Source organism: Ranitomeya variabilis, chromosome 6 (assembly GCF_051348905.1).
Source record: "Ranitomeya variabilis isolate aRanVar5 chromosome 6, aRanVar5.hap1, whole genome shotgun sequence".
NCBI lineage: Eukaryota > Metazoa > Chordata > Amphibia > Anura > Dendrobatidae > Ranitomeya > Ranitomeya variabilis.
In genome coordinates this window covers 14,887,745-14,914,315 of record NC_135237.1, presented here as the reverse complement: position 1 = coordinate 14,914,315, position 26,571 = coordinate 14,887,745, and the positions used below count along the sequence as shown (strand labels likewise).

The 26,571-nt window shown below is 47.8% G+C and overlaps 1 protein-coding gene across 3 annotated transcripts in view; it reads left to right on the top strand.

Moving 5' to 3' along the window:
• NBEAL2 (neurobeachin like 2) overlaps positions 1-19,520 on the top strand; it is a 149,219-nt gene extending 129,699 nt beyond the window's left edge. For all 3 annotated transcript variants that reach the window (XM_077267882.1, XM_077267881.1, XM_077267880.1), the window contains 18 exons: positions 1,514-1,621; positions 2,407-2,502; positions 2,729-2,853; positions 3,013-3,153; positions 3,235-3,365; positions 3,576-3,685; positions 3,775-3,892; positions 4,724-4,821; positions 6,582-6,698; positions 6,775-6,864; positions 6,940-7,049; positions 7,225-7,397; positions 7,480-7,574; positions 7,649-7,765; positions 8,600-8,761; positions 10,586-10,734; positions 10,852-10,987; positions 17,039-19,520. In XM_077267882.1, the coding sequence (XP_077123997.1) occupies positions 1,514-1,621; positions 2,407-2,502; positions 2,729-2,853; positions 3,013-3,153; positions 3,235-3,365; positions 3,576-3,685; positions 3,775-3,892; positions 4,724-4,821; positions 6,582-6,698; positions 6,775-6,864; positions 6,940-7,049; positions 7,225-7,397; positions 7,480-7,574; positions 7,649-7,765; positions 8,600-8,761; positions 10,586-10,734; positions 10,852-10,987; positions 17,039-17,140 (2,178 nt within the window). In that variant the 3' untranslated portion in view covers positions 17,141-19,520. The remainder of the gene's footprint in view (positions 1-1,513; positions 1,622-2,406; positions 2,503-2,728; positions 2,854-3,012; positions 3,154-3,234; positions 3,366-3,575; positions 3,686-3,774; positions 3,893-4,723; positions 4,822-6,581; positions 6,699-6,774; positions 6,865-6,939; positions 7,050-7,224; positions 7,398-7,479; positions 7,575-7,648; positions 7,766-8,599; positions 8,762-10,585; positions 10,735-10,851; positions 10,988-17,038) is intronic.
• Positions 19,521-26,571: the final 7,051 nt, after the last annotated feature.

The following is a 26,571-nucleotide window of genomic DNA, read 5'->3' as shown; positions in this document are numbered from 1 at the left end:
CAGATTTATACAGCCACCACTAGGAGGAGCTCACTACATACAGATTGATACAGCCACCACTAGGGGGAGCTCACTACATACAGATTTATACAGCCACCACTAGGAGGAGCTCACTACATACAGATTTATACAGCCACCACTAGGGGGAGCAACCAGGGTCAATTGATGAATGTCACACTACCAGTCAAAGCCACAATATCAGCTAAGGTGCATCATACAGGTGTACAGCCACCACTAGAGGGAGTTCACTACAGATTTATACAGCCACCACTAGGGGAGCTGCCTACATACAGATTTATACAGCCACCACTAGAGGGAGTTCACTACAGATTTATACAGCCACCACTAGAGGGAGCTCACTACATACAGATTTATACAGCCACCACTAGGGGGAGCTCACTACATACAGATTTATACAGCCACCACTAGGGAGAGCTCACTATATACAGATTTATACAGCCACCACTAGGGGGAGTTCACTACAGATTTATACAGCCACCACTAGGAGGAGCTCACTACATACAGATTTATACAGCCACCACTAGAGGGAGCGCACTACATACAGAGTTATACAGCCACCACTAGAGGGAGATCACTACATACAGATATATACAGCCCCCACTAGAGGGAGCTCACTACATACAGATTTGTACAGTCACCACTAAGGGGAGCTCTCTACATACAGATTTATACAGCCACCACTAGGGGGAGCTCAATACAGAGATTTATACAGCCACCACTAGTGGGAGCTCACTACATACAGATTTATACAGCCATCACTAGGAAGAGCTCACTACATCCAGATTTATACAGCCATCACTAGAGGGAGCTCACTACATACAGATTTATACAGCCACCACTAGCGGGAGCTCAATACAGAGATTTATACAGCCACCACTAGTGGGAGCTCACTACATACAGATTTATACAGTCATCACTAGAGGGAGCTCACTACATACAGATTTATACAGCCACCACTAGAGGGAGCTCACTACATACAGATTTATACAGCCACCACTAGAGGGAGCTCACTACATACAGATTTATACAGCCACCACTAGGCGGAGATCACTATATCCAGATTTATACAGTCATCACTAGAGGGAGCTCACTACATATTTATACTGCCACCACCAGAGGCAGCACATCACATACAACACTACATATATACAGCCACTAATCGAGGGAACTAACTACATATAGATTTATACAGACACCACTAGGGGGAGTTCAATACATACAGATTTATACAACCACTAGAGGGAGCTCACTACATATAGATTTATACAATCACCCCTAGGGGGAGCTCACTACATACAGACTTATACAGTCACCACTAGAGGCAGCTCACTACATATAGATTTATACAGCCACCACTAGGGAAAGCTCACTGCATACAGATTTATACAGCCTCTTCTAGAGGGAGCTGATGCTGGTTATTAATTTTATGATGCAAATTTAATGATGGGGGGGTAAGGAAGGGGCCACTCACCACTTTTCTGTTGGTTTGTAGGTCAGAAATGTGGTGTATTCCCGGATCCTAGGATTAAATCCACCCAACCAGTTTCTATTTGGTAGACGTTCCCCACAGGAGCTACTTCAGGCCTCAGGACTGACCCAGGTATATAACACTCAGTGGGCATCTGGAGCCAATGAGATAATGTCCTGGACATCCGGGGTAACCCTGCAGTCAATCATTGGCCTCAGCGGTGATGCAAGCATGTATGACTCAAGACCACTGAGACAAATGATTGGCTACAGTGGTCATGTGGATGTGCGACGTCATGTCATTGCTGCAGGGAAATAAAGATCAGCGGGGACCATCACGACCGAAACAGCCAAGCAAATTTCAGAAAATCCTTTCATGTGTTTTATTGTGCACCCACCGTGTTTTATTATTACACAAAAACTGTTTTAGTTTGCACCCACCGAGCTTTATTTTGCACCCACTGTGCTTTTCTTTGCACCCACCATGCTTTATTTTGCACCCACCGTGCTTTACTTTGCACCCACCGTGCTTTACTTTGCACCCACCATGCTTTATTTTGCACCCGCCATGCTATACTTTGCACCCACCGTGCTTTACTTTGCACCCAACGTGCTTTACTTTGCACCCGCCGTGCTTTACTTTGCATCCGCCGTGCTTTATTTTGCATCCGCCGTGCTTTATTTTGCACCCGCCGTGCTTTATTTTGCACCCGCCGTGCTTTATTTTGCACCCGCCGTGCTTTATTTTGCACCCACCGTGCTTTATTTTGCACCCACCGTGCTTTATTTTGCACCCACCGTGCTTTATTTTGCACCCGCCGTGCTTTATTTTGCACCCACCGTGCTTTACTTTGCACCCACCATGCTTTATTTTGCTGCTGTGCCGCGTCTTCTCACTAGACTCGTTTCTTTCTGCAGAAATGGGTGTGGAGGCAGATATCTAATTTCGAGTACCTTATGCAGCTGAACACGATCGCTGGGAGGACATACAATGACCTGTCTCAGTATCCTGTGGTGAGCACACACAATATGTCATATCCAAAGCTGCGTTCACAATTCTGCCAGGTTATTCACTGCCTATGAATGATATTTCTGGTTTATGGCTGTGATTTGTAGTTCCTCCATGTATCAGTGTACAGAACGCAGCTTTGGATGTGATCGGAGATGTGATATAGCATCTGTACATCATCATCCCTGGTCTATTACCCAGGTTTCTACTTGTCTATTTCATCTATTCTAGTTTCCTTGGATATTACGAGATTTTATTTCTGAAACCCTGGACTTGAGTGACCCGGAGATATACCGCGACCTCTCCAAACCCATCGGGGTGGTAAATGAGCGGCATGCGCGGGAGGTGAAAGAGAAGTAAGTGGGGAGCTCATCCCCCATCATTGCTGGGGGGCTCCTAGGTCGTTCATTATGTGAACAGCAGTTTGTAGATTAGACCCTGCCCCTGAGGAGCTGTGATGCGTGCTGAGATCTGGTGGCCGGCGTCATCCTCTTTTTTTTGTTTATCCCCTGCAGGTACGAGAGCTTTGAAGACCCCACAGGAACAGTGGACAAGTTCCATTATGGCACCCACTACTCCAACGCAGCTGGAGTGATGCATTACATGATCCGCATGGAGCCGTTCACCACCCTGCACATTCAGCTGCAGAGCGGCCGGTAAGGCGGCCTTCCTGCCGGATGGTTTACGGCACATGTTTGCGCAGTACGTACTTATCCCTTCTTTTCCCCCTTTCTCAGGTTTGATTGTTCAGACCGTCAGTTCCACTCCATCCCCGCCGCCTGGCAGGCCCGCATGGAGAATCCCGTGGATGTCAAAGAGCTGATTCCAGAGTTCTTCTATTTTCCCGAATTCCTGCAGAATGAGAATGGTACGTGGGGGAAGGGGTGCAGCGTTAGCAATTGTGCGGGGGACGGAGGGGTGGAAGTAAGCAGTCACAGAACGCCTTCCTGGCCTGTTCCCCTCACTATTCCTCCAGCCGGGTGATGCTTTATGTATTTTTATATATATTTTTTAGATTTATCTCCCGTAATATTATATAAAGTAATTCCGCCCCTTCTAATCCCTTTGATTCTTCCAGGTTTTGATCTGGGCTGTCTCCAGGTCTCTAATAGTAAGGTGGCTGACGTTGTGTTACCGCGCTGGGCCTCATCACTGGAGGACTTCATCCACAAGCATCGGCAGGCTCTGGTAGGTTCTCCTCTGTGTGTGACGTCAGGTCCACGTATCTATCATGGCGGACAGCGATCACTGTCATAACGTGATGTCTTCTCCACCAGGAGTCAGAGTACGTCTCGGCACATCTTCATGAATGGATAGACTTGATCTTCGGTTACAAGCAGCGGGGGGAGGCTGCTGTAGAGGCGCTAAACGTCTTTTATTATTGCACATATGAAGGTGAGAGGACTGGGGAGAGGGTGGGATGGTCGCCGCCTTGCAGGTGGTCCTAGAACGAGGGATAGATGGCGGCCACCCTGCAGGCAGTCCTAGTCCAGTGGAGATATGTCCGTCTTGTGGAGGGAGAGATGGTGACCACCATACAGGCGGTCCTAGGACAGGGGAAATATGTCCGCCTTGTGGAGGGAGAGATGGTGACCACCCTGCAGGCGGTCCTAGGACAGGGGAGATATGTCCGCCTTCATCAGGGAGGGATGGCGGCCAACATACAGGCGGTCCTAGGACAGAGGTGATATGACCGCCATGTGGAGGGAGAGATGGTGACCACAATACAGGCGGTCCTAGTCCAGGGGAGATATGTCCACCTTGAGCAGGGAGGGATGGCAGCCAACATGCAGGCGGTCCTAGGACAGAGGTGACATGACCTGATGTGGAGGGGAGGGATGGCGGCCACCATGCAGGTGGTCCTAGGACAGGGGAGATATGACCGCTATATGGAGGGAGGGATGGCTTCCACCATGCTGATGGTCCTAGGACAGAGGTGATATGACCGCTATATGGGGGGAGGGATGGCGGCCACCATGCAGGTGGTCCTAGGACAGGGGAGATATTACCGCTATATGGAGGGAGGGATGGCAGCCACCATGCTGATGGTCCAAGGACAGAGGTGATATGACCGCTATATGGAGGGAGGGATGGTGGCCACCATGCTGGTGGTCCTAGGACAGGGCAGAAGCCTTACAGTTCTTGGATTGTTACAGTGGGTTTATGCAGATTTAAAGGGGACTCGCTCCTTTGGGTTTTGTTTCCCGATCGTTCTCTCTTTGGCAGGTGTGGTGGACTTAGATGCTATAGCGGATGAGACGGAGAGGAAAGCTTTGGAGGGGATCATCAGTAACTTTGGGCAGACGCCCTGCCAGCTCCTCAAGGTATTGTGTGTTACGTGGGGTTAATTATGTGAAAATGAGTCAGCAGTGTGCAAAAAGGGCAAATGCAATTCTGGGATGTATTAACAGAAGCATACAGTGTAGATCACGTGAAGTCATTATTGCCCTCTACTCCTCTTTGGTCAGACCTCACCTGAAATACTGTGTCCAGTTTTGGGCACATTTTAAAAAAGACATCAACAAACTGGAGCAAGTTCAGAGAAGAGCGACCAGAATGGTGTCTGGTCTGCAAACCATGACCTATGAGGAACGGTTACAGGATTTAGGAATGTTTAGCTTGCAAAAAAAAAAAATTGAGAGGAGACGTAGGCTGTGTGCCCACGTTGCTTTTTTTATGCTTTCTGCCGCGTTTTTGCCACAGCGGAAATGCTTAAAAACCGCATTCCCATGCAATCCTATGGGATTCCGCAGTTGCTGTGCTCATGCTGCGGATTTTCGCTCTGAGGAATCGCATACCGGTAAAATCCGCAGCATGTTCATTATTTCTGCGGAATCGCGGCGCCATAGGATTGCATTGAAACTCTCACTTTACGCATTTGGCTATGCCCACCATGCATAAAAGTGAGCGCTTCATGTGCGGATGGTACCCGGGTCTGGAGGAAAGGAGACTCTCCTCCAGGCCCTGGGATTCATATTCCTGTAAAAAAAAAAAAGCATTAAAATAAAAAATAGGGATATACTTACCTTCTGATGGCCCACGGAGTCCTCCCGCCTCTCAGCGGTGCACGCGGCCGCTTCCGTTCCCAGGGATGCGTTGCGCGAATCACCTGAGATGACGTCACAAAGGTCCTTCGCGCAAAGCATCCCTGGGAACGGAACGTACGGGAGCGCCACTTAGGAGATCGGGGGCCGTCGGAAGGTGAGAATAACCATATTTTTATTTTTTTATTATTTTTAACATTCTATCTTTTACTATTGATGCTGCATGGGCAGCATCAATAGTAAAAAGTTGGTCACACTTGTCAAGCACTATGCACCTGTCAATCACTTTTCCAAGCCATACTTCAAATCGTTTGGAAAAGCGCAGGCATTCTGTAAGCTAAAAATACTTGCAAAACGCTTGTGTTTTGCGGGAAAACGCATGCGTATTTCGCATGCGTTTTACCCACGGCATGGAGTTGCAGAAATGCTGCAGACATTTCCACAGCATTTCTGCAACGTGGGCACATAGCCTTAATAGCTGTGTACAAATATCTCCAGGGCTGTCACATTGTAGAAGGATCATCTTTATTCTCATTTGCACAAGGAAAGACTAGAAGCAATGGGATGAAACTGAATGGGAGGAGACAGATTAGATATTAGAAAAAACTTTTTGACAGTGAAGGTGATCAATGAGTGGAACAGACGGCCATGAGAGGTGGTGAGTTCTCCTTCAATGGAAGTCCTCAAACAGAGGCTGGACAGACATCTGTCTGGGATGATTTAGTGAATCCTGCTTTGAATGAAAACTGCCATGGAAGCCTTTCATATCCTCTCCTTATTGAGGCCCCTTCCCATAATGAGACTCTTCCCCTGTCGTCTATAATATCACTATATGTCACCCTCCTCCCCATGCGCTGACTTTTCTGTTGAGGCTGTTCTGATCCATAGCAGCCAGTCTGGAGAAGCAGAGCTGCAGTGTAAAGAATGGTGGCGCTAAAGAGCTGCAGCAGATACAGGGAACTCTGTTAGTTCTTGCGTCATTTTCTGGCACTTTCGGCGGAGGCGCGTTTATGTTTTCTGGACCACTTAATTCTGTGTAGGAGCCTCACCCGCCGCGGCTGACCGCCGAGCACGCCGCCCGGAGACTCTCCAGGATGGACACCTACTCACCCAATCTGTTTGAGAAGTTATCGGAGCTGAAGCCATTCTTCGTGGAGGTAAGGCCGCGGGGGCGAGGCCGCTCACGTGGTTGGGGGGCCTCCACATTTGTAACGCCATGTGTCCTTCCCGCAGGGTATGATGGAAGGGGTCCCGTTGGTGCAGGCCGTGGTCCCCAAATACCAGGCTCATTCCTTCATGACTCAGGGGTCTCCAGACGTGCTGGTGAGTCCTCGGTCTGGTTTTCGGCCCACAGCCCCTCTCCCGATGTCCTCATAGCCCACCTCTCTGCTATCACAGGTCACAGTTAGTGCCAACGGCCTCTTGGGCACTCACGGGTGGCTGCCCTACGACAAGAACTTCTCCAATTACTTCAGCTTCACAAAGGACCCCACCGTCTCCAACGCCAGGTGAGTACCCCCGACCCGCCACATGTGGCCCTGCTGGAGAGCCTCGCTGGTGTCCCATAGAAGAACCTCCAATGACCAGTACCCTACGGTGGTCTGCTCGTTGCTTCCCTGGGGTTGTCCCACCGCAGTGGGGTGTAGGAGGCACACGGCCTGATCCCCGCATCTCTTTATATAGGACCCATCGCTTCCTCTCCGGCCCCTTTGCTTTGGGCGCTGACCTCTCTGCTACCATCCTGGTCGTGTCTCATGACGCAAAGTTACTGTTCAGCGGTGGCCACTGGGACAACAGCCTGCGGGTCACCTCCCTGAGCCGGGGCAAAGTCATCGGTCACATCACCAGACACATTGGTAATTTCGGGGCCACGTTTTGCTTCTGAGACCATTGGGGCCTCTCTGTGGTCTGACCCGTGCATCTCTGTTTCCGGGGTAGATGTGGTGACGTGCCTGGCCCTGGACCTGTGCGGGATATACCTCATATCTGGCTCCCGGGACACCACGTGTATGATCTGGGAGGTTCTGCAGCAGGTGAGGGGTGCGGCCCTGTATTCTGCGGGATTTGTGGGGTGCGGTATATTGACGATCTTTCCCTCTGGGTGCAGGGCGGTCTTTCTGTTGGGTTGTCCCCTAACCCGGTGCAGGTGCTGTACGGCCACGACGACGAGGTGACCTGTGTGGCCATAAGCACGGAGCTGGACATGGCCGTCTCTGGATCCAAGGTGATGTCCTCATGTCGGCCTTTTCACTATTGCAGTAATTCCCAGCGACTGTGTGGCCATGCTGGGAGATGCAGTGCCACCACAGCAACAAGACTGAATGAAAATGACAATGTTGTGAACATCTGATTGCTGTCAGGAAACGGAAATTTTCTTTTTTCTCTCCTGAGGTGTAAACCTCATCCTGACATGAGGCTTCTCACAGCTGAGGGTTCGTTCCTATGTTTTAGGCCATGTTCACACGATCCTTTTTTTGATCCTTTTTTTGATCCTTTTTTTTTCAGGTCCTGATTTGGAAAACCCGCAGTGCAAAACTGCACTGCTGATTTTCCTGCAGTTTCTTCTGCAGATTCCTCTGCGGGTTTTCAACAGCACTTTCCTATTGGTGCCTGTTGAAAACAGGAGCTGAATCCGCAGAAAGAAGTGACATGGTACTTCTTTTTTTCTGCAGGCAAATCCTCGCGGATTTGCCTGAGAAAAAAAGGATAGTGGGCACAGCGGTTTTTGTTTTCCATAGAGTAACATTGGACTGTACCCTGCATGGAAAAAGGACCTGAAAAAAAAAGGATCAAAAAAAGGATCGTGTGAACATAGCCTTAGCATCCAGCGTGAGCTGATCACATTAGCAAAAATCTCTCATTACATTGTAGCAGCCTGGAGCTCACACAGAACTGTCTGGATACAATTGTAACAGACCCCCAGCTGTGACAATGATGATGACAGATGGGTTTCTGCCTCTGGATGGAAAGAAATGTTGCCATTTTCTTACAGCAAGCAGAGATCTTACTAACGCTGATTAATTAGCCCAATGAGTTGTGCTTTTCTGTAACGCTGCAGGACGGGACGGTCATTGTGCACACCATCCGGCGGGGGCACTTCATGAGGTGCATTAGGCCCCCCTGTGAGAGCTCCCTCCCGCTGACTGTCTCCCACCTCGCTGTGGGCCTGGAGGGGCAGATTGTCTTCCACAGCACCATTGAAGGCCGGAGCTCCCTGAAGGTGAGGACCCTGCACGTATCTTACCTCCCCCACCCATCGGTCCCTCCTGCAGCTTCATCCCCCTCCTCCATCCTGATGACAGCCTCTACAGACCTCCCTCTTATAACAGCCTCTGCAGACCTACCTCCTATAACAGCCTCTGCAGACCTCCCTCCTGTAACAGCCTCTGCAGACCTCCCTCCTATAACAGCCTCTGCAGACCTCCCTCCTATAACAGCCTCTGCAGACCTCCCTCCTGTAACAGCCTCTGCAGACCTCCCTCCTATAACAGCTTCTGCAGACCTCCCTCCTGTAACAGCTTCTGCAGACCTCCCTCCTGTAACAGCCTCTGCAGACCTCCCTCCTGTAACAGCCTCTGCAGACCTCCCTCCTGTAACAGCTTCTGCAGACCTCCCTCCTATAACAGCCTTTGCAGACCTCCCTCCTATAACAGCCTCTGCAGACCTCCCTCCTATAACAGCCTCTGCAGACCTCCCTCCTGTAACAGCCTCTGCAGAACTCCCTCCTATAACAGCCTCTGCAGACCTCCCTCCTATAATAGCCTCTGCAGACCTCCCTCCTATAACAGCCTCTGCAGACCTCTCTCCTATAGCAGCCCCTCCAGACCTCCCCCCTATAACAGCCTCTGCAGACCTCCCTCCTGTAACAGCCTCTGCAGACCTCCCTCCTATAATAGCCTCTGCAGACCTCCCTCCTATAACAGCCTCTGCAGACCTCTCTCCTATAGCAGCCCCTCCAGACCTCCCCCCTATAACAGCCTCTGCAGACCTCCCTCCTATAACAGCCTCTGCAGACCTCCCTCCTGTAACAGCCTCTGCAGACCTCCCTCCTATAACAGCCTTTGCAGACCTCCCTCCTATAACAGCCTCTGCAGACCTCCCTCCTATAACAGCCTCTGCAGACCTCCCTCCTGTAACAGCTTCAGCAGATCTACCTCCTATAACAGCTTCTGCAGACCTCCCTCCTATAACAGCCTCTGCAGACCTCCCTCCTATAACAGCCTCTGCAGACCTCCCTCCTATAACAGCCCCTCCAGACCTCCCTCCTATAACAGCCTCTCCAGACCTCCCTCCTATAACAGCTTCTGCAGACCTCCCTCCTATAACGGCCTCTGCAGACCTCCCTCCTATAACAGCCTCTCCAGACCTCCCTCCTATAAGAGCCCCTCCAGACCTCCCTCCTATAACAGCCCCTCCAGACTTCCCTCCTATAACAGCCTCTGCAGACCTCCCTCCTATAACAGCCTCTGCAGACCTCCCTCCTATAACAGCCTCTGCAGACCTCCCTCCTGTAACAGCCTCTGCAGACCTCCCTCCTGTAACAGCCTCTGCAGACCTCCCTCCTGTAACAGCCTCTGCAGACCTCCCTCCTATAACAGCCCCTCCAGACCTCCCTCCTATAACAGCCTCTGCAGACCTCCCTCCTATAACAGCCTCTGCAGACCTCCCTCCTATAACAGCCTCTGCAGACCTCCCTCCTATAACAGCCTCTGCAGACCTCCCTCCTGTAACAGCCTCTGCAGACCTCCCTCCTGTAACAGCCTCTGCAGACCTCCCTCCTGTAACAGCCTCTGCAGACCTCCCTCCTGTAACAGCCTCTGCAGACCTCCCTCCTGTAACAGCCTCTGCAGACCTCCCTCCTATAACAGCCCCTCCAGACCTCCCTCCTATAACAGCCTCTGCAGACCTCCCTCCTATAACAGCCTCTGCAGACCTCCCTCCTATAACAGCCCCTCCAGACCTCCCTCCTATAACAGCCCCTCCAGACCTCCCTCCTATAACAGCCTCTGCAGACCTCCCTCCTATAACAGCCTCTGCTTTCTAGGATAAGTTTTCGCTGCACCTGTACTCAGTGAATGGGAAGCACCTGTCCTCTGTGTGCCTGGAGGAGCAGGCGTCCGCTCTGTGTGCCACCCAGGACTACGTGGTCCTCGGCACCGCTCACTGCTCGCTGCAGATACGGGACCTCCGCAGGTGAGAGCCGCCACATCCCCCAGACTGACCATTCACCTGTACCTTCATATCATAGACTCTAGTCACATGCAAAGCTGCATCCTCCATATCTGATGCAATAATCTCCCTTCTCCACAGCCTCGGCCTCGCCGTCACTCCGCTGCCCATGAAGGTTCCTGTACATTGTGTGTCCGTGACCAAAGAAAATAGTCACATCCTGGTGGGCTTAGAGGATGGAAAACTGATCGTGGTGGGAGCTGGACAACCGCTAGAGGTCGGGATCCACTGACTATGTTTTACTGTAATCACATACCTGCAGCAGCAGAATAAAGAGCGCAGCTCTGGGGTATAATATAGGCTGTAACTCATTACTGATCCTGTAATGTGTGTACACAGTGACTGCACCAGCAGAATAGTGAGTGCAGCTCTGGAGTATAATACAGGATGTAACTCAGGATCAGTAATGTAATGTATGTACACAGTGACTGCACCAGCAGAATAGTGAGTGCAGCTCTGGGGTATAATACAGGATGTAACTCAGGATCAGTAATGTAATGTATGTACACAGTGACTGCACCAGCAGAATAGTGAGTGCAGCTCTGGAGTATAATACAGGAGGTAACTCAGGATCAGTAATGTATGTACACAGTGACTGCACCAGCAGAATAGTGAGTGCAGCTCTGGAGTATAATACAGGATGTAACTCAGGATCAGTAATGTAATGTATGTACACAGTGACTGCACCAGCAGAATAGTGAGTGCAGCTCTGGAGTATAATACAGGATGGAACTCAGGATCAGTAATGTATGTACACAGTGACTGTACCAGCAGAATAGTGAGTGCAGCTCTGGGGTATAATACAGGATGTAACTCAGGATCAGTAATGTAATGTATGTACACAGTGACTGCACCAGCAGAATAGTGAGTGCAGCTCTGGGGTATAATACAGGATGTAACTCAGGATCAGTAATGTATGTACACCGTGACTGCACCAGCAGAATAGTGAGTGCAGTTCTGGGGTATAATACAGGAGGTAACTCAGGATCAGTAATGTAATGTATGTACACAGTGACTGCACCAGCAGAATAGTGAGTGCAGCTCTGGGGTATAATACAGGAGGTAACTCTGGATCAGTAATGTAATGTATGTACACAGTGACTTCACCAGCAGAATAGTGAGTGCAGCTCTGGGGTATAATACAGGGGGTAACTCAGGATCAGTAATGTAATGTATGTACACAGTGACTGCACCAGCAGAATAGTGAGTGCAGCTCTGGGGTATAATACAGGATGTAACTCAGGATCAGTAATGTAATGTATGTACACAGTGACTGCACCAGCAGAATAGTGAGTGCAGCTCTGGGGTATAATACAGGGGGTAACTCAGGATCAGTAATGTAATGTATGTACACAGTGACTGCACCAGTAGAATAGTGAGTGCACCAGCAGAATATTGAGTGTAGCTCTGGGGTATAATACAGGATGTAACTCAGGATCAGTAATGTAATGTATGTACACAGTGACTGCACCAGCAGAATAGTGAGTGCAGCTCTGGAGTATAATACAGGAGGTAACTCAGGATCAGTAATGTATGTACATAGTGACTGCACCAGCAGAATAGTGAGTGCAGCTCTGGGGTATAATACAGGATGTAACTCAGGATCAGTAATGTATGTACACAGTGACTGCACCAGCAGAATAGTGAGTGCAGCTCTGTAGTATAATACAGGATGGAACTCAGGATCAGTAATGTAATGTATGTACACAGTGACTGCACCAGCAGAATAGTGAGTGCAGCTCTGGAGTATAATACAGGATGGAACTCAGGATCAGTAATGTATGTACACAGTGACTGCACCAGCAGAATAGTGAGTGCAGCTCTGGGGTATAATACAGGAGGTAACTCAGGATCAGTAATCTAATGTATGTACACCGTGACTGCACCAGCAGAATAGTGAGTGCAGTTCTGGGGTATAATACAGGAGGTAACTCAGGATCAGTAATGTAATGTATGTACACAGAGTGACTTCACCAGCAGAATAGTGAGTGCAGCTCTGGGGTATAATACAGGAGGTAACTCTGGATCAGTAATGTATGTACACAGTGACTTCACCAGCAGAATAGTGAGTGCAGCTCTGGGGTATAATACATGAGGGTAACTCAGGATCAGTAATGTAATGTATGTACACAGTGACTGCACCAGCAGAATAGTGAGTGCAGCTCTGGGGTATAATACAGGATGTAACTCAGGATCAGTAATGTAATGTATGTACACAGTGACTGCACCAGCAGAATAGTGAGTGCAGCTCTGGGGTATAATACAGGGGGTAACTCAGGATCAGTAATGTAATGTATGTACACAGTGACTGCACCAGCAGAATAGTGAGTGCAGCTCTGGGGTATAATACAGGATGTAACTCAGGATCAGTAATGTAATGTATGTACACAGTGACTGCACCAGCAGAATAGTGAGTGCAGCTCTGGGGTATAATACAGGGGGTAACTCAGGATCAGTAATGTAATGTATGTACACAGTGACTGCACCAGTAGAATAGTGAGTGCACCAGCAGAATAGTGAGTGTAGCTCTGGGGTATAATACAGGATGTAACTCAGGATCAGTAATGTAATGTATGTACACAGTGACTGCACCAGCAGAATAGTGAGTGCAGCTCTGGAGTATAATACAGGAGGTAACTCAGGATCAGTAATGTAATGTATGTACATAGTGACTGCACCAGCAGAATAGTGAGTGCAGCTCTGGAGTATAATACAGGATGTAACTCAGGATCAGTAATGTAATGTATGTACACAGTGACTGCACCAGCAGAATAGTGAGTGCAGCTCTGGAGTATATACAGGATGGAACTCAGGATCAGTAATGTATGTACACAGTGACTGCACCAGCAGAATAGTGAGTGCAGCTCTGGGGTATAATACAGGAGGTAACTCAGGATCAGTAATCTAATGTATGTACACCGTGACTGCACCAGCAGAATAGTGAGTGCAGTTCTGGGGTATAATACAGGAGGTAACTCAGGATCAGTAATGTAATGTATGTACACAGTGACTGCACCAGCAGAATAGTGAGTGCAGCTCTGGGGTATAATACAGGAGGTAACTCTGGATCAGTAATGTAATGTATGTACACAGTGACTTCACCAGCAGAATAGTGAGTGCAGCTCTGGGGTATAATACATGAGGGTAACTCAGGATCAGTAATGTAATGTATGTACACAGTGACTGCACCAGCAGAATAGTGAGTGCAGCTCTGGGGTATAATACAGGATGTAACTCAGGATCAGTAATGTAATGTATGTACACAGTGACTGCACCAGCAGAATAGTGAGTGCAGCTCTGGGGTATAATACAGGGGGTAACTCAGGATCAGTAATGTAATGTATGTACACAGTGACTGCACCAGCAGAATAGTGAGTGCAGCTCTGGGGTATAATACAGGATGTAACTCAGGATCAGTAATGTAATGTATGTACACAGTGACTGCACCAGCAGAATAGTGAGTGCAGCTCTGGGGTATAATACAGGGGGTAACTCAGGATCAGTAATGTAATGTAATGTATGTACACAGTGACTGCACCAGTAGAATAGTGAGTGCACCAGCAGAATATTGAGTGTAGCTCTGGGGTATAATACAGGATGTAACTCAGGATCAGTAATGTAATGTATGTACACAGTGACTGCACCAGCAGAATAGTGAGTGCAGCTCTGGAGTATAATACAGGAGGTAACTCAGGATCAGTAATGTAATGTATGTACACAGTGACTGCACCAGCAGAATAGTGAGTGCAGCTCTGGGGTATAATACAGGATGTAACTCAGGATCAGTAATGTAATGTATGTACACAGTGACTGCACCAGCAGAATAGTGAGTGCAGCTCTGTAGTATAATACAGGATGGAACTCAGGATCAGTAATGTAATGTATGTACACAGTGACTGCACCAGCAGAATAGTGAGTGCAGCTCTGGAGTATAATACAGGATGGAACTCAGGATCAGTAATGTATGTACACAGTGACTGCACCAGCAGAATAGTGAGTGCAGCTCTGGAGTATAATACAGAATGTAACTCAGGATCAGTAATGTAATGTATGTACACAGTGACTGCACCAGCAGAATAGTGAGTGCAGCTCTGGGGTATAATACAGGAGGTAACTTAGGATCAGTAATCTAATGTATGTACACCGTGACTGCACCAGCAGAATAGTGAGTGCAGCTCTGGAGTATAATACAGGAGGTAACTCAGGATCAGTAATGTAATGTATGTACACAGTGACTGCACCAGTAGAATAGTGAGTGCACCAGCAGAATAGTGAGTGTAGCTCTGGGGTATAATACAGGATGTAACTCAGGATCAGTAATGTAATGTATGTACACAGTGACTGCACCAGCAGAATAGTGAGTGCAGCTCTGGAGTATAATACAGGAGGTAACTCAGGATCAGTAATGTAATGTATGTACATAGTGACTGCACCAGCAGAATAGTGAGTGCAGCTCTGGGGTATAATACAGGATGTAACTCAGGATCAGTAATGTATGTACACAGTGACTGCACCAGCAGAATAGTGAGTGCAGCTCTGTAGTATAATACAGGATGGAACTCAGGATCAGTAATGTAATGTATGTACACAGTGACTGCACCAGCAGAATAGTGAGTGCAGCTCTGGGGTATAATACAGGATGTAACTCGGGATCAGTAATGTAATGTATGTACACAGTGACTGCACCAGCAGAATAGTGAGTGCAGCTCTGGAGTATAATACAGGAGGTAACTCAGGATCAGTAATGTAATGTATGTACACAGTGACTGCACCAGCAGAATAGTGAGTGTAGCTCTGGGGTATAATACAGGATGTAACTCAGGATCAGTAATGTAATGTATGTACACAGTGACTGCACCAGCAGAATAGTGAGTGCAGCTCTGGAGTATAATACAGGATGTAACTCAGGATCAGTAATGTAATGTATGTACACAGTGACTGCACCAGCAGAATAGTGAGTGCAGCTCTGGGGTATAATACAGGAGGTAACTCAGGATCAGTAATGTAATGTATGTACACAGTGACTGCACCAGCAGAATAGTGAGTGCAGCTCTGTAGTATAATACAGGATGGAACTCAGGATCAGTAATGTAATGTATGTACACAGTGACTGCACCAGCAGAATAGTGAGTGCAGCTCTGGAGTATAATACAGGATGGAACTCAGGATCAGTAATGTATGTACACAGTGACTGCACCAGCAGAATAGTGAGTGCAGCTCTGGAGTATAATACAGAATGTAACTCAGGATCAGTAATGTAATGTATGTACACAGTGACTGCACCAGCAGAATAGTGAGTGCAGCTCTGGGGTATAATACAGGAGGTAACTTAGGATCAGTAATCTAATGTATGTACACCGTGACTGCACCAGCAGAATAGTGAGTGCAGCTCTGGAGTATAATACAGGAGGTAACTCAGGATCAGTAATGTAATGTATGTACACAGTGACTGCACCAGTAGAATAGTGAGTGCACCAGCAGAATAGTGAGTGTAGCTCTGGGGTATAATACAGGATGTAACTCAGGATCAGTAATGTAATGTATGTACACAGTGACTGCACCAGCAGAATAGTGAGTGCAGCTCTGGAGTATAATACAGGAGGTAACTCAGGATCAGTAATGTAATGTATGTACATAGTGACTGCACCAGCAGAATAGTGAGTGCAGCTCTGGGGTATAATACAGGATGTAACTCAGGATCAGTAATGTATGTACACAGTGACTGCACCAGCAGAATAGTGAGTGCAGCTCTGTAGTATAATACAGGATGGAACTCAGGATCAGTAATGTAATGTATGTACACAGTGACTGCACCAGCAGAATAGTGAGTGCAGCTCTGGGGTATAATACAGGATGTAACTCGGGATCAGTAATGTAATGTATGTACACAGTGACTGCACCAGCAGAATAGTGAGTGCAGCTCTGGAGTATAATACAGGAGGTAACTCAGGATCAGTAATGTAATGTATGTACACAGTGACTGCACCAGCAGAATAGTGAGTGTAGCTCTGGGGTATAATACAGGATGTAACTCAGGATCAGTAATGTAATGTATGTACACAGTGACTGCACCAGCAGAATAGTGAGTGCAGCTCTGGAGTATAATACAGGATGTAACTCAGGATCAGTAATGTAATGTATGTACACAGTGACTGCACCAGCAGAATAGTGAGTGCAGTATGGGGTATAATACAAGTTATGATGCTTTCGGCTCCATCCTCCTTTTTCTAGAACATGTTATGATTTCTGATCTTGTTTTTCTCTGTAGTTGAGGACAGGACAATTCACCAGGAAACTCTGGGGCTCCACTCGCCGCATTTCACAAGTGTCTTCTGGTGAAACCGAGTACAGAGCGACTGAGTCCAAGTGATGGACGTCTGAGAGATTGGAAAACCTGCAATTCCTGATGGCTTCTGCCTCTATGACACCATCCCCCGACTCTTCTCCGGGATGTGGACCCTTTGGGTTGGATATGACGTGTTTGGCCGTATCGGGGTCCTGCACTCTCCACAAGCAATAAGATGGGGCCCATGCACCTTCTTACAGACTCGTTGCCTTAAAGAAGAAGAAGCAGCTGTTCGTGTTTCATGGTTTCTGTGGGGGTCTTGACTTTTTGCGGTCGCCCCCAATGTTCCCTTGTTGGATGGATGACCCGTGTACGCTCGCCATTGAGGACGAGGTCACCGCTGCTGCTCTGGGGTGGTCAGATCCGCATCCTGCTGCCGTTTTATCACGGTCCTGTATTTTTTATTGACTTTTGTAGTAAACACTGTCACATATTTTATGTCTTGGACAGACGGAGCGGATGTTGCACTTAATCCCGGGGCTCCGTCTCTTCCCTTCGTCTGGCGCTGGTCGCTGCGACGTGCTCTCGTCTTTTCTCCTGCTGATATCGCCCGTGTTGCTGCGTCCTGAGGAATCGTTACTATGTTTTATATCATTTCCTTCCTGTTACTGAAATGGATTCATTCAGAGAAAACCAAAATATGAGATTTTTTTTTCTTCTTTTTGTACAAAAGGGAGGGACATGCAATGCGAGGGGTGGAAAAGGTCGCTGCCGGGGAGAAGGGGGAATATTGAATTGTTTACGGCTTTTTGTGCAGATTCGATGGGTTTATCGCTATTGAGGACAGTGGTTGAGAGTCACTGGTCTGGATGCTGTATAGGACTGGCTATATGGTTATTTAATGGGGTGAATAGTACTTTGAGGTGGAGTTATGGGCTCTACGTTTTGGGGTCTTTACTGATTTGCACTAAATTTCTAAACTTCTTGCTCTTATATGATGCTTTTGTTGCAATTCTGTTTGTTTGTTTGTTTTTATATATGCAAGAAGCCTGTATGGCTCTATGGACTGTTTCACCGGTAATGGGAGTATTTTTGGTCCCTTTTTTTTATTATTTTGGTGTGGGGGTGAGAATTTTTGGAATATTTTTCTTAACGAAAATCTTTTGAAACTTTTTATAGGAAATTGCAGAAATCAATGCACCAATCGTGTTAGTTTCCCAACATGTTACAAAAGTGGCAGACAATGCCCCTATTATTTTTTTATAGTTTTTTTTTAATGATTTTTAATTCTCATTGTGCAATATGTATTTCATTGATTCAATGTGGAAAAAAACGACAGTTTCCTTAAAAAAAAAAAATGCAGGTAGTAGTTTAGAAAACTGGGCTGAAACTTATCCCTTCCTAACTAACATTATATTATAGGACCACTGCCTTTTATTGGGGACGGTCCTTTATTTCTGTCCTAGCCCTGTATAAATGACATGAATGGACTAGAGTTCGGGGTCTTGATGCTTGATGCACAAGTCATTGTGAAGACAGGTTTGTATTTCACCTGTATTTTGATCTAATTTGCAAAAAAAATTACATCCTGATTGCTTTCTCTCACCAGTTATTGTTAAATCACTGATTTCAATGGATAATTTGAGTTTTTTCCACCGTTAATATGGCCCATTATGCTGGTAAACTGAGCAGTCACCAATGTATCATCTTATAATTTATAAACGGGACAGCAATGGGGGACGCAGACATGCCACATGTAACATTACATTAATTGGTGACTACAATCACTACTGATGGAGAAACCTGTGTATTGTCGATGCTTAAAGGTTATGTCTTCTGCTTGTTAGGTTACACATGCTACAATTTTGCACAATTTGACTTTTTGGGGGTAAAAGTTGGACTAATTTCTTTTCTCACTTTCCCAGTTTTCATGCACAATTTCTATTGTAAGTGCAAGGGTGTAATCTTGCTGCAGCTTCAGTTGTCATGTCGCTGCCCGGTGTGTTTTTCATTTTTCTGCCACAATTTTAGCTTTGTACAGAGATTATAAAGAGACGGTTGCCATCTGGGTGTTAGTTGTGAGATAACTGTTACTTGGCACATGTTACATTTCCACACCAGCTTCTGTATTTTACAACATTCTGTATCCTGCTTATTATGTTGTTACCCCCCAACTGGTACCAATCACATGCACAACAGTGACAATGGGGGTCAGTGCCTTCTGTCTGGGCCCGGCCACCATCATGGACTCTTTTTTTCAGATGCATTCCTCACTGGGTGTAGTGAGTCATTCCCTTCTCATTATGGATGTAAATGAGGGATCCTGCAATCTCCTCTTCTTTTTTTTCTTGAAAAGATCAAGCACAAAAACTGATATTTATATAAATCTTGCCTTAAACTTGAAGCAGCACCTGCCACCCTGATGACTGTAATGTGGACCATAAAGATTGTGTTTTCTATTCCCTTTCTGCCTCCTGTGTTCTTCACTAGAGATACTAATGTATATTCTACTAACTGAACTACAGCTCCCAGCATACCCTGACTACCTGTGCCATAAAGCATTGGGATGGGGTGAATGTATTTCTCCCAACTTGTGATAATTGGAAAGTGGGACGTAAATATATGCAGTATACAGAGTATACCTTGCCATATTTTTCAGGGGCTTCAGTGACTCCTTCACATAACGCAGGTGCCACAGTGACTCCATGACATAGTCCATCATCCTTCTCCCACAGTCAGCATGGAGGGGCCACAGTGACTCCATGACCTAACCTGTCATTCAGCTCCAAGAATAGCATGCAGGGGCCACAGTGACTCCATGACATAGTCCATCACCCTTCTCCCGCAGTCAGCATGCAAGGGCCACAGTGACTCCATGACATAACCTGTCAATCAGCTCCAAGAATAGCATCCAGGGGCCACAGTGACTCCCATGACAAAGTCCGTCACCCTGCCCATAGTCTATATGCAGCATTGAAAAATTGATGATGAAGCATGTGAGATAAATATGAGAGTATATCACCCATTTGAGTTCTGGAACGTACCCACTACGGTACCTGAACCACAGCATCAGAAAAAAACTTAATTCTCCAATATCCCCTTCATTTAAAGGGAACCTGTCACCCCCAAAATCGAAGGTGAGCTAAGCCCACCGGCATCAGGGGCTTATCTGCAGCATTCTGTAATGCATTCTGTAATGCTGTAGATAAGCCCCCGATGTATCCTAAAAGATGAGAAAAAGAGGTTATATTATACTCACCCAGGGGCGGTCCCGGTACAATGGGCGTCGCGGTCCGGTCCGGGGCCTCCCATCTTCTTACGATGACGTCCTCTTCTTGCCTTCATGTTGTGGCTCCGGCGCAGGCGTACTTTGTCCTGTTGAGGGCAGAGCAAAGTACTGTAGTGTGCAGGCGCCGGGAAAGGTCAGAGAGGCCCAGCGCCTGCGCACTGCAGTACTCTGCTCTGCCCTCAACAGGACAAAGTACGCCTGCGTCGGAGCCGCAGCGTGAAGACAAGAAGAGGACGTCATCGTAAGAATATGGGAGGCCCCGGACCGCGACGCCCATCGTACCGGGACTGCCCCTGGGTGAGTATAATCTAACCTCTTTTTCTCATCTTTTAGGATACATCGGGGGCTTATCTACAGCATTACAGAATGCTGTAGATAAGCCCTGATGCTGGTGGGCTTAGCTCACATTCGATTTTGGGGGTGACAGGTTCCTTTTAACCTCAATACTAGCCCCCAATACTTTAACCCAAACTCCCATCCTAAACCCACTGTAACTTTTCACAATTGTATCCGATATTTACCTTCATCCCTGACGACTCCATAATCCCTCCAGCCCAACTATCCTAACCTCACCTAAACTCCTAACTAGTGATGAGCGAGTATCCCTAATAACCAGGCAACTCCCATATGTACTCAGGCTGGCTAGCTGCCGTAAATCATGCAGCTGCGCCAACAAAAAATAAATCTCCGAGCACTCACAAATACTCGGAGACCACCCGAGCAACGAGTATACTTGCTCATCACTACTCCTAACCACAAGTGGAATATGTATATGTATGGATGTATGACCAGCAGTAACTTAGCATCTGTTCTAGGCTGCAGCTCTTCACAATAGGTCATGACTTAAGGTACCGTCACATGAAGCGACGCTGCAGAGATATAGACAACGATGCCGATCGCTGCAGCGTCGCTGTTTCGTCGTTGTGTGGTCGCTGGAGAGCTGTCACACAGACCGCTCTCCAGCGACCAACGATGCCGAAGTCCCCGGGTAACCAGGGTAAACATCGGGTTACTAAGCGCAGGGCCGCGCTTAGTAACCCGATGTTTACCCTGGTTACCATTGTAAATGTAAAAAAACCCAAACACTACATACTTACATTCCTGTCGCTTCCCCCGGCGTCCGCTTCCCTGCACTGTGTAAGCGCTGGCCGGAAAGCAGAGCGGTGACGCCACCGCTGTGCTGTGCTTTACGGCCGGCCGGCGCTGACACAGTGCAGGGAAGCGGACGCCGGGGGACGCGACAGGAATGTAAGTATGTAGTGTTTGGGTTTTTTTACATTTACAATGGTAACCAGGGTAAATATTGGGTTACTAAGCGCGGCCCTGCGCTTAGTAACCCGATGTTTACCCTGGTTACCAGTGAACACATCGCTGGATCGGTGTCACACACGCCGACTCAGCGATGTCAGCGGGTGAGCCAGCGACGAAATAAGGTGCTGGCCTTCTAGCTCCGACCAACGATGTCACAGCGGGATCCTGATCGCTGCTGCGTGTCAAACACAACGATATCGCTATCCAGGACGCTGCAACGTCACGGATCGCTGTCATTCTCGTTAAGTTGTTCAGTGTGAAGGTACCTTTGTTATCCTGAAAAAAACAGGCTTCATAGTCTCACCCCAGGGGGTTGTACTGAACACACAGAAGTGGAAACATTTGACACCTTCTGACTCCTTTTGAAGAGACACGCCAATTGCAGCATGACACCATTTACTATGAGAAAGGTCACACAAACAGTGTTCAAAGAAAAATAATGTATTCATTGGTAAAATAGCCAGGGTCCTGCAACAAACCAAGGATTAGAATATTAACCTGACAGGCTGGTCTAGAAATTTGACCTCCAGGTTGACTATAAATTAGGCCTTTACACATAGAAACCTGTTCACACATTGAGGGGCAGCCAAGCTGATGTGAGCCAGTCCATATCCATCCCCCCCTCAGGGAGCAGAAAGCAGACTACAAAGTTTAGATATTTCTGTAAGCTTTCTCCCTGTATTTTTATAACTGTTTTGCATATTTGTATGTCACTTTTTATTCCCGTATTTTTATATCTTTTATTGTAAGCATTGTACCTTTTCTATTAAAGCTTAAAACTTTAATAGGTCTGAGCCTTGTGTGCTCTAAAGAATCCATAGCCTTAAAGTGTGTGTGTCTTATGATTGGCAGACAGTAGTAGTAATATTTCCGGGACTCATCGCCCATGTGTTCTGTGAGTGGTGGCAGCGTGTATGAGCGGGTGTGTGGCCTGGGTCGGTGTGTGATTTATGCTCCCATTACAGCATAGGACAGAGGTTGAATGTTGGACTGAGAGAGGGGAGATAGATTAACCCTTACAGGCACAACCCCAAGTCATGTGCTGAGAAGCAGGTACGTGATAAATTGGTGGCAGAGTGGTGGGATAGGTCCTCCCAAGACCTCCTTCTCTCCACACTTATTCGCTCCTCATCCAACCGCCTCCAAAATTTCTCCAGAATATCCCCCATCCTCTGGAATTCTTTGCCCCAACACGTCTATCAGCTACATTCGGATCCTTCAGACGGAACCTGAAAACCCATCTCTTCAGGAAAGCCTACAGCCTGCACTGACCCCGCTGCCTCCTCACCACCACTGGAGCTACCGCCTGACCACCACCGGAGCTTCTGCAACCCTCAACCTACTGTCTCCTCCCCCATAATCCTGTAGAATGTAAGTCCCCAAGGGCAGGGTCCTCGTCCCTCTGTATCAGTCTGTCATTGTTAGTTTGCTTACAGTAAGTGATACCTGTAATTTGTATGTAACCCCTTCTCATGTACAGCACCATGGAATCAATGGTGCTATATATAAAAATAATATTATTAGAGCATTAGTGCATGGTTTAAGCAATTATTCCCTGTACTAAAGAATTGGTATCCTTGCGAGGAGTGCACCAGTTCTACAAGGTTCAACTCAGTGCTTACTTGGACATACTGGCAAACAGTTTCCTCTCCCCGTTTTTCTTTAATTTTGGCAAAGGCTGTTCATCGATATGGCAGCTCAGTTCAAGAAGCAGAGCAAAGAGGCTCTGACCGACCTCTGTGAGCAGAGAGGAATAGACAGCCGACAAATCCAAGGAACTGCTGGTACTTGCCATGGTCGAGCAGGACATGGAGCGAAGTGCTGAAGCATCTGGCCAAGGAGAGACACCACCTCAGAGAGACCCAGCAATGCCAGCTCTTGCATCTGAGATACCTTCTGGAGTTGCCAGTAATGCCAGTGCTGAGGAGCCTATGGTCTTTGCTTTACAAATGGACTTACAACAGCTGTGAACAAGTCATCCCAATCTGCGCCTGCAGCTTATCCTACAGTACCAACAGGCTGCTGCTGCAGAATGCCAGGATCGGGCCAAGAGAGAAGCTGCAGAACGCCGGGAGTAGAGAGAGACTGCAGTAAGCCGGGAGGAGAGAGCTTTCCAGCTTCAGATGGCTAAAATAGAAAGGGGTAACAGTCCTCAGCTAACCCCCTCCCATGACATAAATCCAAGGAGACCACGTGTGGAAAACTTCCCTGTGATGGAGAAGGATACGGACTTGGATACTTTCCTTCGGGGGTTTGAAGAAACCTGCAGGAAATACCATCTACCCAGTGGGCGCAGTATCTAACCCCAGGGTTGAGAGGCAAAGCCCTGGAAGTTTTTGCTAACCTCTCACCAGAGCTAGATGGGAACTATGAGGCCATAAAAGAGGCCCTGATCAGGAAATACAACCTAACACCAGAAGTCTATCAGAGAAAGTTCCGGAACCTACATCGTGGATCCACTGACAGCTATGCGGATGTTGTGAGCTCCTTGAGGACCACGTTCCACCAGTGGATCAGGGAACTTTCTCTTAACAGTTTTGAGGACTTAACAGATGTATGACAATTTGTGTGTGATCGGGATCCACAAACTGCGGATCAGGCTGCAAGGATTGCGGACTGCTATGTGGCTAACAGGATGCCTGAGGTGCGGAAGCCATCGGGATTCAGCTGGAGGGGAGGTAAGCCAAACGGGGACCCTTCTCCCTCTGCCGGCCGATCACCAGTGATGTCCAAGCCCACCTTCTATGGGGCCCCGGGGAATAGACATTCTCTAGGCGATGCACGCCGGTGCTTCTCCTGCAACAAAGTGGGACATGTTAGCGCTGTTTGCCCTGATAGGGAGAAACGTCCAACTACCACCACAAAGCCGTCTGTGTCCCCACCGTCTGTCCTCTTTGTGGCCGGCTCTGATGCGAGGGCTAATGAGAACTGTCAATCTGTCACTGTTGGCAATAAAGTCACCATTGGTCTCAGGGACACTGGGGCAGAGGTGACCCTGGTGCGTCCAGCTATGATAACCCCTGCCGATATCATACCAGGAAAGACTATGACTATAACCGGGATTGGAGGGGTCAGCCCTGCCGTGCCCATGGCCCGTGTGTACCTGGGAGCAGGGAAAGGACTGAGGGAAGTGGGGGTATCAGAGGCTATTCCCACCAATGTGTTGCTAGGCACGGACCTGGGGAGGATGGTGTCCCACTATGTTCCTCCCTTGCAAGTAAATGCTACAGAGAAGGTGGAAGAAAGCAACCCACCTGAGATCCCGTGTGAGGAGGGAAAATGTCCCAATACACAGGGCTGTACGTATGTGGCAGCTGTGACCCGGAGTCAGGCTGCGGCTCAGACTCAGGCCCAGAGATTATAGAGGATGAGTCTGACAGAACTGCCAGGACAGGAGGCCCATACTGTGGCCCTGAAGCCTCCTCACATGGCAGACCCAACAAGGTCCCTGATAACAGACACTGAAGACTCAGCTTCAGACCAGGGCCTGGCAGTCACACTAGGCCAGGGTCTGCAGACTGACAGAGCTTCCAGGAGGCCCTGCGGACAGATGTCAGTCTGGAGGGGCTCAGATGTCTTGCAGACCAACCCCCTGCTGCTTCTGACAGAGAAAGTATACTGGGACCAGGGCAGACTGTATACAGAGGCTATCCCCACGGATACTACAGAATCTTGGGACTGTGAAAAGCGGCTGGTCATTCCTTATCCACTTAGGGAACAATTATTGGGAATTAGATTCCTCTGGCCGGACACTTTGGAATAGAAAAGACTAAAGCTCGCCTGACACACAACTTCTATTGGCCCAAGATGGGGACAGATATTGCCAATTACTGTCGATCGTGTGTAGTTTGTCAGCGAGAAAATACAAGTGCAACATTTTGTGGTCAGCGCCTATCATCCCCAAACCAACGGACTCTGCGAGCATTTTAACGGAATATTAAAACAAATGCTGAAAATGCTGGTGGAGACTGGGAGAGGTACCTCCCCATCTGTTGTTTGCCTACAGAGAGGTACCCCAGGCGTCTACAGGATTCTCCCCCTTTGAACTGGTTTATGCGAGGAGGGTGTCACGGATCCCCACTCCATGGTGTAACTAATTCGTCACGTGCCCACTCTCAGCTTGTGACTTGGGTTGTGCCTGCAAGGGTTAATCTATCTCCCCACTCTCAGTCCAGCATCCAACCTCTGTCCTATGCTGTAATGGGAGCATAAGTTACACACCGACCCAGGCCACACACCCGCTCATACATGCTGCCACCACTTACCGAATACACGGGCGATGAGTCCCGGAAATATTAATACTAATAATGTCTGCCACTCATAAGGCTCACACACCTTAGGCTATGGATTCTTTTAGAACATTTAAGGTTCAACTTGTTAAAGTTTTATACTTTAATAACAAAAGGGTCAGTGCTTACAGTAAGAAAAGGTATAAAAATATGATAATAAAAAGACATACAACTTATGCAAAACAGTATAAAATAACAGGAGAAAACTTACAGAAATCATCTAACTGGTAGTTTGCTTTCTGCTCCCTGAGGGGGGGTGAATGGAGTTGGTGGAACACATCAGCATCTGAGGCTGCCCTCACATGTGAATACGATTCTCTGAATACAGGTCTAATTTATAACTTTGGTCTGGAGGTCAGGTTTCTAGACCAGCCCCTCCAGTTAATATCATAATTGTTTGGTTTTTGATTGGACCACAGCCGCGCCCCCCAATGAATATATTATTTTCTCTTGAGATCCTTTGTGCAACAGCTCTCCCAGAGATACTATCAGGCCGTAATTAACATCTCTCTTCCAAGAGCTAGGAGATGCCAAATGTTACCTTTCTTCTCGGCTTCCAGCAGGACCCCCTGGTGAGATTGGAGACAGAATTCCACTTGTCCCAGGAAAATACATATAAACACCCG